At 40.9% G+C, this 11,945-nt stretch overlaps 1 protein-coding gene across 2 annotated transcripts in view; it reads left to right on the forward strand.

Annotated features, from left to right (window-relative positions):
• The window catches only part of LOC115150368 (sodium- and chloride-dependent GABA transporter 2-like), a 29,907-nt gene extending 21,492 nt beyond the window's left edge, over positions 1–8,415 (forward strand). The window contains exons 8-14 of one of the 2 annotated variants that reach the window (XM_029693578.1): positions 148–272; positions 1,063–1,175; positions 1,272–1,409; positions 4,812–4,914; positions 6,640–6,740; positions 6,927–7,070; positions 7,335–8,415. In XM_029693578.1, the coding sequence (XP_029549438.1) occupies positions 148–272; positions 1,063–1,175; positions 1,272–1,409; positions 4,812–4,914; positions 6,640–6,740; positions 6,927–7,070; positions 7,335–7,454 (844 nt within the window). In that variant the 3' untranslated portion in view covers positions 7,455–8,415. Of the gene's footprint in view, positions 1–147; positions 273–1,062; positions 1,176–1,271; positions 1,410–4,811; positions 4,915–6,639; positions 6,741–6,899; positions 7,071–7,334 lie in introns of both variants that reach the window. The other variant, XM_029693577.1, reaches the window with a different exon arrangement.
• Positions 8,416–11,945: the final 3,530 nt, after the last annotated feature.

The following is an 11,945-nucleotide window of genomic DNA, read 5'->3' on the forward strand; positions in this document are numbered from 1 at the left end:
TCACCTACGCCAGGAGGATTCATGACACATTACCTCAATCGCCCTGAACGTTAATAACATGTATTTAAATCTTATTAGACCCTTGCCAACAGTGTATGTGAAAGAGGAAGGTGTCTTTATACGTTAAACTTGTTTTGTGCCTTGCAGAGATTCCTTCTACCTGTGCTTGTTGAACAGTGGGACCAGCTTCGTGTCTGGTTTCGCCATTTTCTCCATACTGGGTTATATGGCTGGAGAACAGGGTGTGGACATCTCTGTGGTTGCGGAGTCAGGTGAGTCTTTAAAGGACACCAATCTACAATGGTATGACTCCCTATTATCCTACTGATCAACCCAAGTACTGTCTGACAACATAATTGCTCAGCATTGTGGATGGCTGACAGAGCGGAATGCTGAGATAGAAAAATTATGTTCAAGACAAACAGTATTTGTCACGACTTCCGCCGAAGTCGGTTCCTCTCCTTGTTCGGGCGGTGTTCAGCGGTCAACGTCACCGGTCTTCTAGCCATCGCCGATCCACCTTTCATTTTCCATTTGTTTGTCTTGTTTTCCCACACACCTGGTTTACATTCCCTCATTACTTGTCGTGTATATAACCCTCTGTTCCCCCCATGTCTGTGTGTAGAATTGTTTGTTGTAAAGTGTTTGTTGACTGGTTCGCGACGGGTTATTTTGTACCCATATTATGTTGTTCTGGGTGCCGTTGGTTTTTCATATTAAACTGCTCCGGTTATTACCCAGTTCTGCTCTCCTGCGCCTGACTTCCCTGCAGCCAGTCACACATCCCTTATAGTATCTGATTTTCTATCTTGTCCTCAGCCTGCACTTTAATCATTAGAGAGAGCTGGCCCATCTGCTTTAGTTAGTGAGATCTGCATCTACTTCACCTTTCATCTGAACTTCATTTTGTCTGCATCTATACTTTGTCTGGTAGAAGCACTGTCTCAGCTCATGAAATCTACTTTTTTGACATGCATAATTGAATATCTTGTTAAATTAATTCAATCAGATTGCATTTGGGTACATATATTCTGTAACTTTTTCATTGTTGTGCTGCTGAAGGTCCTGGCCTGGTCTTCATAGTGTACCCTCAGGCAGTGTCCCTGCTCCCCTGCCCTCAGTTCTGGGCTGTCTGCTTCTTCACCATGATCATCCTGTTGGGAGTGGATAGCCAGGTTAGAGCTCAACACACCTGGGTGTCCTATCCCTGTTGTGTCCCTCCGTTTACCTTTCCCTCCTATGTACCTTGCCCTCTCTCTCATTTTCCCCAGTTTGTCGCTCTTGAGAGCCTTATGACCTCGGTAACGGACTTCTACCCCAACCTCATCAGAAAGGGCTACCGGAGGGAGCTTCTGCTGCTACTCATCTGCTGCTGCTGCTACCTGGTCGGACTCATCATGATCACAGAGGTGAGAGGTCTTCGCTGCACACCAGCTCTCAAAGTGTTGTTGCTGTATGACCACAGGTAGAGGTGGTTCTCTAAAACTGAACACTTAATACCAGGAACATGAATTGTGAAGTGTTATAGTGAGGTAAGTGAAATAACTTCAAAAGAATGGCAATGAAATGTTGGCAGACAACGACGCAATCGCCATCACTCTGCACACTGCCCTAACCCTTCTGGACAAGAGGAATACCTATGTAAGAATGCTGTTCATTGATTACAGCGCAGCATTTAACACCATAGTACCCTCCAAACCTGTGCAACTGGGTCCTGGACTTCCTGACGGGCCGCCCCCAGGTGGTGAGGGTAGGTAACAACATCTCCACCCCGCTGATCCTCAACACTGGGTCCCCACAAGGGTGCGTTCTCAGCCCTCTTCTGTACTCCCTGTTCACCCACGACTGCGTGGCCATGCACGCATCCAACTCAATCATCAAGTTTGCAGACGACACTACAGTGGTAGGCTTGATAACCAACAATGACGAGACGGCCTACAGGGAGGAGGTGAGGGCCCTCGGAGTGTGGTGTCAGGAAAATAACCTCGCACTCAATGTCAACAAAACAAAAGAGATGATTGTGGACTTCAGGAAACAGCAGAGGGAGCAGCCCCCTATCTACATTGACGGGACAGTAGTGGAGAGGGTGGAGAGTTTTAAGTTCCTCGGCGTACACACCATTGACAAACTGAAATGGTCCACCCACACAGACAGCGTGGTGAAGAAGGCACAGAAGCGCCTCTTCAACCTCAGGAGGCTGAAGAAATTCGGCTTGTCACCAAAAACACTCACAAACTTTTACAGGTGCACAATCGAGAGCATCCTGTTGGGCTGTATCACCGCCTGGTACGGCAGCTGCTCCGCCCATAACCGGAAGGCTCTCCAGAGGGTAGTGACGTCTGCACAATGCATCACCGGGTGCAAACTACCTGCCCTCCAGGACACCTACACCACCCGATGTCACAGGAAGGCCAAAAAGATCATCAAGGACAGCAACCACCCGAGCCACTGCCTGTTCACCCATTAACATCCAGAAGGCGAGGTCAGTACAGGTGCATTAAAGCTGGAACCGAGAGACTGAAAAACAGCTTCTATCTCAAGGCCATCAGACTGTTAACTTCTATGGGCTACGTGGGACGCAAGCGTCCCACCCACGGTTCACACTATTCAACAGCCAGTGAAAAATCAGAGCGCCAAATTCGAAAACAACAAAACAACAAAATGTCATAATTCAAATTTCTCAAACATACAACTATTTTACACCATTTTATAGATTAACATCTCCTTAATCCAACCACATTGTCCGATTTCAAAAAGGCTTTACGGCGAAAGCATAAAGTTAGATTATGTTAGGACAGTACATAGACAAAAGATTACACACAGCCATTTTCAATGCAAGGACAGGCGTCACCAAAAGCAGAAAACCAGCTAAAATTATGCACTAACCTTTGACAATCTTCATCAGATGACACTCCTAGGACATTATGTTATACAATACATGCATTTTTCATTCTATCAAGTTCATATTTATATCCAAAAACGGAATTTTACATCGGTGCGTGACGTTCAGAAAATGTATTTCCCCCAAAACTACCGGTGAATCAGTGGTACAATTTACAAAAATACTCATTATAAACGTTGACAAAATATTAAACTGTTATTCAAAGAATTATAGATTAACATCTCCTGAGTGCAACCGCATTGACAGATTTCAAAATAACTTTACTGGGAAAGCACACTTTGCAATAATCTGACTACTGTGCTCAGAAAAATACACTACGCAATACAGATAGCCACCATTTTGGAGTCATCTAAATGCATAAATAGCATTAGAAATATTTACTTACCTTTAATAATCTTCATCAGAAGGCACTTCCAGAATCCCAGGTCCACAACAAATGTTGTTTTGTTCGATAAAGTTCATAATTTATGTCCAAATAACTCGTTGTTCGCGCGTTCAGTTCAGCTACTCCGAATGTAGGAAGCGCGTGGAAAATGTGAAGACGAAAAGTAAAAGAAATCTATTTACGTTCGTTCAAACATGTCAAACGTTGTATAGCATCAATCTTTAGGGCCATTTTAACGTGAAACTTCAGTAATATTTCAACCGGACCATTCCTGTGTCTTGAAAAACGTTTTGGAACACAGGTCCCATCTCACATGAATGTGCGCCAATGAAGTGATGTCATTCCCTGGGACACCAACTTCCCAGCCTTCTTATTCGGTCTCTGTTCATCATAGACGCCTCAAACAACTTTCTAAAGACTGTTGACATCTAGCGGAAGCCTTAGGAAGTGCATAATGAATCCTTTGTCACTGTGTTCCATTGGCAATGACTTGGAAATATTACAGCCACAAGATTTTCATTTCCTGCTTGTATTTTTCTCAGGTTTTTGCCTGCCATATGAGTTCTGTTATACTTACAGACACCATTCAAAGAGTTTTAGAAACTTCAGAGTGTTTTCTATCCAAATCAAATTGGGTACATTTTTCATCCGGCCGTGAAAATACTGCCCCCTAGCCCCAACAGGTTTAAACAGCCATCACTAACATTGAGTGGCTGCTGCCAACATACTGACTCAACTCAAGCCACTTTAATAATGGGAAAATTGATGTAATCAATTTATCACTTGCCACTTTATATTATTTATATTAGATAATGTTTACATAACCTACATTATTCATCTCATATGTATATACTGTACGCCATACCATCTACTGCATCTTGCCATCTTGATGTAATTAGATGTATCACTAGCCACTTTAAACAATGCCACTTTATATAATGTTTTCATAACCTACATTACTCATCTCATATGTATATACTGTACTCTATACCATCTACTGCATCTTGCCATCCTGATGTAATGTATCACTAGCCACCTTAAACAATGCTGCTTTATATGTTTTCATACCCTACATTACTCATCTCATATATATATACTGTACTCCATACCATCTATGACATCTTGCCTATGCCGTTCGGCCATCACTCATTTCTATATTTTTATGTACATATTCGTATTCATTCCTTTACACTTGTGTGTACAAGGTAGTTGTTGTGGAATTGGTAGATTACTTGTTAGATATTACTGCATGGTCGGAACTAGAAGCACAAGCATTTCACTACACTTGCATTAACACCTGCTAACCATGTGTATGTGACAAATACATTTGATTTGATTCCCTGTATGCACTTTTCTCTCTGTGTAGTCGTGCTATTCATTCGGGGTGATCAAAGAAATGAAGGTGTGGCGGAGGTGTATCCAGGGGCGCAACTTTGGTTTTAGAAGAGGGGGGGACATACAGTGCATTTGGAAAGTATTCAGAACATTGATTTGACTTTATATTAAAGTTTTATTTTCTCACAGGGTGGCCTCTACATCATCCAGCTGTTTGATCATTATGTGTGCAGTGGTGCCACTCTGCTGCTCCTCTCCATATGCCAGTCACTCAGTATTGGATGGATATATGGTAAGAATAAACATTACACTATGTAATCATGGGCAAGCATACACTACTGTTCAAAAGTTTGGCGTCACTTAGAAATGTCCTTGTTTTCCATGAAAACATACATGAAATGAGTTGCAAAATTAATAGGAAATATAGTGAAGATGTTGACCAAGGTTATAAATAATTATTTTTAATTGAAATAATAATTGTGTCCTTCAAACTTTGCTTTCATCAAAGAATCCTCCATTTGCAGCAATTACAGCCTTGCAGATCTTTTGCATTCTAGTTGTCAATTTGTTGAGGTAATCTGAAGAGATTTCACCCCATGCTTCCCCAACAACAAGTTGGATTGGCTTGATGGGCACTTCTTACGTACCATACGGTCAAGCTGCTCCCACAACAGCTCAATAGGGTTGAGATCTGGTGACTGTGCTGGCCACTCCATTATAGACAGAATACCAGCTGACTGCTTCTTCCCTAAATAGTTTGGAGCTGTGCTTTGGGTCGTTGTTCTGTTGTTGGAGGAAATTGGCTCCAATTTAAGCGCCGTCCACAGGTTATGGCATGGCGTTGCAAAATGGAGTGATAGCCTTCCTTTTTCAAGATCCCTTTTACTCTGTACAAATCTCCCACTTTACCACCACCACCAAAGCACCCCCAGACCATCACATTGCCTCCACCATGCTTGACAGATGGCGTCAAGCACTCCTCCAGCATCTTTACATTTCTTCTGCGTCTCACGAATGTTCTTCTTTGTGATCCGAACACCTCAAACTTAGATTCGTCTGTCCATAACACTTTTTTCCAATCTTCCTCTATCCAGTGTTTGTGTTCTTTTGCCCATCTTAATCTTTCCTTTTTATTGGCCAGTCTGACATATGGCTTTTTCTTTGCAACTCTGCCTAGAAGGCCAGCATCGCGGAGTCATCTCTTCACTGTTGACATTGAGACTGGTGTTTTGAAGACTTGTGAGGCGTCTGTTTCTCAAACTAGACACTCTAATGTACTTGTCCTCTTGCTCAGTTTTGCACCGGGGCCTCCCACTCCTCTTTCTATTCTGGTTAGAGCCCATTTGCGCTGTTCTGTGAAGGGAGTAGTACACAGCTTTGTACGAGATCTTCAGTTTCTTGGTAATTTCTAGCATGGAATAGCCTTTATTTCTCAGAACAAGAATAGACTGATGAGTTTCAGAAGAAAGTTATTTGTTTCTGGCCATTTTGAGCCTGTAATTGAACCCACAAATGCTGATGCTCCAGATACTCAACTAGTCTAAAGAAGGCCAGTTTTATTGCTTCTTTAATCAGAACAACAGTTTTTAGCTGTGCTAACATAATTGCAAAAGGGTTTTCTAATGATCAATTAGCCTTTTAAAATTATAAACTTGGATTAGCTAACACAACGTGCCATTGGAACACAGGAGTGATGGTTGCTGATAATGGGCCTCTGTATGCCTATTTAGATATTCCATAAAAAATCTGCCGTTTCCAGCTTCAATAGTCATTTACAACATTAATGTCTACACTGTATTTCTGATCAATTTGATGTTATTTTAATGGACAAAAAGTGTGCTTTTCTTTCAAAAACAAGGAACAAGGAAATTGACCTGAAACATTTGAATGGTAGTGTACATATGAAAAGCTAGCTTCCTCACTAGATTATATTTCTCACTGTAAAGGTACAAAGTAATTGAAGGTCCTTAAAGGGACTGTTCATTAGTATTTTGTCACATGCCTGTCTCTGTCCAAGGTGCTGAACGCTTCTGTGACAACATTGAGGATATGATTGGCTACAGGCCCTCCTCCCTGCTGAAGTACTGTTGGCTCTACATTACTCCAACTATTGGCACCGTGAGTTTAAGACCAGTGCATTTTTATCATTCTTTCACTTTCATTTATTGATAACTGTACACAGTTATGCTTACAATTTTTATTATGCTGTCCATTTTTAAATACAGTATCAAGAAATAATGAATCAACATTTCTGTAAAAAAAAAAAATCTCTTCAAGGTAACCTTTGTATTCTCACTGCTGAAGTACAGCCCTCTGAAGTTCAACAACACCTATGTGTACCCGTGGTGGGCCTATGGGCTAGGCTGGATCCTGGCTATGTCCTCCCTCTCTCTCATCCCCATCACCATGGTCCACAAACTGTACCAGGCCAAAGGGACTTTCTGGCAGGTCAGTGACATTATATGATGGAAAGTTTTCCCTGGGACATTTAAAAGTGTGAATGATTGCATCAAGTAAGTTAAATTGAGGTAAAACAAAAGTTTTTAAATTAAAAAGGCTAAATAATATAAAATTAATCTGGTCAGAAACGCTGGGACCTTTCATTTGGGTCTTTTAACTCTAGCATACAGTTTCTGAGCTATTCTGAGATTTTGAAGAATACTTTTGCAGCAAATTGATTATACTTATATTGAGACCTCTTTGCTTCCCCAGCGCCTCCAGACAGTCTGTCGGCCAGCAGATGACCTTCCTATGATGAAGAAGGAGATGGCAGGTCTCTATGCTCTGGACCGTGTTACTGAAGATGAGAAGACCTACAACAATAATCTATAGACTGACTGTTCTGCTATTACTTTTCGGGACGGTTACCCAGACCCAGATTAAGCCTAGTCCTGGAGCAAATATTATTTACCATGCTTTTTAGTCCAGAAGTAGGCTTAATCTGTGTCTGGGAAACAGTCCATTTATATTCTATTATACTCTATTTTTGTAACTTTTTTAGTAAGGGTTTTGGTTTTTGTGGGTTTTATATAGTTGTAGCTGGTCAGAGTTGTGCTTGAGGTACTGGTATTGTGTTTGGATTGTAGTATAGTTCTTTTTTTTTGTTTGTATTAACTGAACATTTGTAGCATAATATTTTTCTTATATGATTCAAATAATTAGTTGTAGACCATTCATAAATAAAATAGATACACCTAGATCACCTAAACATTTTTGACCAGTTTCCCAGACTAAGCCTAGTCCTATGCTAAAAAGCACTTTCAATGGCGAATCTCCATTGATCATGCTTTTTAGTCAAAGTCTAGGCTTAATCTGTGTGTATACATTCTGTATACAATAGTTAATCAATCCAAGACATTGACGTTTACCTTTTTATTTTACCGGGGAAATTAACATTACACCCTGTACTTTACTGACTTTATTGTCCCCATGGGGAAATTTTGTTGCGGTGTCATGTACATGTTCAATTAACTCTTTGTAATTAACTATTCTTATTTGAAGAACCAAAATGACCAGCCTCAGGATTGAATTATAAACAATAGTGTAATAAACCCCTGTGCATAAGGTCACAAAAAGATAATGCATTGCAGTCTACTGGTAAATTCCAAAGCCATTTCTGATGTCTATATGGCCGTGTCTAGACTTGACAGATCATGCAGCTTTAGTGTTCTGATCATGGAATTCTGAACGAGTCATGCATCTACACCTACATTTTAATTGTCTACCGTGTCCACTGTGTGTCCGGATTCCCTTTTCCCACGCTATATTCAAATGCCAGTATGCATTCTACAAATGGTGGAATAGGCAAAATATGTCAAGAATAACCACTGATGGCAGTAGCTAACTACTGTAGCTAACTAGCCAGCTAACCTCTATAGCTAGCAAGCAACGCTAAAGGGATTGAAAACAGGTTAGCATAACACTAGCCTAACAAACAAAAAAATAGCTAGCTGGATAGCATTTATGAGTCCAGCAAACACATTCCTCATGCTAGAAACTTATTTCCTCCAACGTTATAATGAAAAGGTGCCTCTTTCCCAAATCGCAAGTTTTATGGAGACTTGTGGGAGGAATGCTGATGACATCGCCCACTGTATGTGCTTTCGGTAGCCTTATTGCGTCTAGACTGAGGAGAAATCCGCAGACAATGCATCCCTGACCACCTCCTAAAGTGGTCAGACACATCTGAACACAATCAGATCACAAAGCGACTTTTGTGCGTCTAGACCCGTCTTTTCAATGTTATCTTCGTATTCTGATAGAAGTCACGTGTCAAGTGTAGACACAACCTATCTTGGTAAACTGTTGGTCTTGCGATAAAATACTCTGCTGTGGAAGATTTGTATGTATTTTTAGAAAGTCAACAAGTACACCTTGGACATTGTGTTCATACAGTGTACAAAACAATAGGAACACCTTCCTAATATTGAGTTGCACCCCCCCTTTTGCCCTAAGAACAGGCGCAAGTTTTTGGGGCATGGACTCTACAAGGTGATGAAAGCGTTCCACAGGAATGCTGGCCCATGTTGACTCCAATGCTTCCTACAGTTGTTAAGTTGGCTGGATGTCCTTTGGATGGTTGACCATTCTTGATACACACGGGAAACTGTTGAGTGTGAAAAACCCAGCAGCGTTGCAGTTCTTGACACACTCAAACCGGTGTGCCTGGCACCTACTACCATACCCGCAAATCTATGTGAACTTTCCTCCACATCTAAATGGATGAGTTTGCGGCGTATTTCAGAGAGAAAACATTAGGCTGGGTATCAGTCAAGCAAGACCTGATGAGAAGTGTATGTGCCCAGGCCTACCACGCAAAGACACTACGCATGTATTTTCCCTGGTTGACACTGACATGCTCAGGAAATTGATATCCCAATTTAGTTCTTCTACCTGCCTTCTCAATCCTATCCTCACCACCTTCAAAACAGTTTTTAATTGCATATCTGAAGAAGTGCAAGCTATTGTTAATCACTCCCTGTTCACAGGCACTTTCCCCACTGCACTAAAAACTGTTATGGTGAAACCCCTTCTGAAGAAAAGTAATCTAGAATCTTCAGATCTTAACAATTTTTGGCCAATCTCCAATCTAAAATTCAGGAGAAATTGGTTTTCAAACAGCAAAATTATTTTTTTAAGTGCCAACTGTATTTTTGAAAAACTCCAATCTGGTTTTCATGCCCACCACAGCACATAGACCGCCTTAGTTAAAGTGGTAAATGAGCGTAGAGCCAACACGGATTCCAAACAGCTCACTGTTCTTGTACTCTTGGATTTAAGGGCTGCATTCGACACTGTTTTCCACCCTGATGTCCTGGACAGACAGGCGAGGTGGGTTGGCCTCTCCAGTCCATTTCTAAATTGGTTTAGGACCTATTTAACCTGAGTTTTTTGTCACCCTTGGTGAACATAACTCAGAGCAAATACATATCACATGTGGCATTCCACAAGGTTCGATTTTTGGTGCGGCACTGTTCAGTTTATATATGTTACCCCTTTCCAGAGGTATCAAAAAGCACAGCATTGATTCGCATTACTACGCAGACAATACACAACTTTATATTTCTGTGTCACCAGAGGATTTTAGCTCCACTGATAAATTATTAGACTGTATTAGTGATTTAAATACTTGGATGGCTCACAACTTCCTCCAGCTAAATCAAAACAAGACCGAGGTACTTATTGTTGGAGCCAAAGCCAGAGAGAGAATCTGACCTCACATTTTAATTCAGGGGCAATAAAGATAAAACACCAGGTGAAAAACGAAGGTGTCGTTTTAGATTCTGAACTCAATTTCCAGTCATACATTAGAAATGTGACAAATCACTTTTTACCACCTGAGGAACATTGCCACAGTGTGGCTTTTTCTATTTCAGGCTGATACAGAGAGACTCATCCATGGTTTTATTACAAGCAGGCTTGAATACTGTAATGCTCTTCTGTCTGGTCTATCCAAGAAAGTCATTGGTCAACTGTGGAACATACAGAACGCTGCAGCACGGGTACTGACCAAGACTGGACGGAGAGCATACAGTCTGCCAGAGAACCTGAGGGGCGCCAAAACTATGGACATATTTAAAAGAGATCTTTAAACACCATTTTAGCTTTGCTTTTCCTTAGGGTGATTTTTAGTCATTCAGTTTTTATTATTCTTAATTTTTTTTCTCCTCGTGTTTGTGTACTAAATATTGAAGTTTTTGTTTTCATAGTTAGATTTGCGTTGCATTCCATGTCTGAAATGTGCTGTATAAATAGCTTGATTTGATACTTCGTTCAAAGGCGCTTAAATATTTTTGTCTTGCCCATTCCCCATCTGAATGGCACACATACAAACCATGTCGCAATTGTCTCAAGGCATACAAATGATTCTTTAACCTGTCTCTTCCCCTTCATCTACACTGATTGAAGTCGATTTAACAGGTGACATCACTGGCCTGGATTCCCCTGGTCAGTGTGTCATGGAAAGAGCAGGTGTTCCTAATGTTTTGTACACTCACTTTATGTCCTATCTACTATCAATGTGATAATGTACTATTTTAACTAATACTGTTTTTTAAGATTTGTATTAACCTTTATGTAATAAAACACTTTAAAACAAAATACTGTTCATCGTTACTCCTTACTGGTGGTATGTAGGCCTATGTATCATATAGCCTACGATATGTGACACATAACAGGGTTGGGGTCAATTCAAATTGAAGACTCAATTCACGATGTGATTTGAATTGAAAATCCAAAAATGAAAAAATGTTTCACATAAATAGCTTCTCCTTTTTAGCTTTTTAATTTCAGTTTGCTTCATGAATTTTGGGCTCCCGAGTGGCTCAGTGGTCTAAGGCACTGCATCTCAGTGCTAGAGGTGTCACTACAGACCCTGGTTTGATTCCAGGCTGTATCACAACCGTCCGTGATTGGGATTCCCATAGGGTAGCGCACAATTGGCCCTGCGTCATTAGGGTTTGGCCTGGGTAGGCTGTCATACCCCAGCCTTAATCCAGCCCTCTGCTTGAGGACAAAGGGAAATGCTTATTATTTTCTGGTCTGGTGGACTTAAGCATTTTAGCTAATTAGCAACTTGCAACTACTTACTACTTTTTGCTACGTTGCAACTACTTAGCTTGTTAGCTGACCCTTCCCCTAACCCTAACCTTAACCCTTTAACCTAACTCTAACCTTAACCCTAACCTTAACCCCTAGCCATTTAGCAAATTTGTAACATATTGTACGACTTGTAATTTGCAACATATCATGCGAAATGGATGATGGAAATCACAAATTACTACATACCATACAAAACGTAACATATCATACTACTTGGAGTGT

This window comes from Salmo trutta, chromosome 16, assembly GCF_901001165.1.
Source record: "Salmo trutta chromosome 16, fSalTru1.1, whole genome shotgun sequence".
Taxonomy (NCBI): domain Eukaryota; kingdom Metazoa; phylum Chordata; class Actinopteri; order Salmoniformes; family Salmonidae; genus Salmo; species Salmo trutta.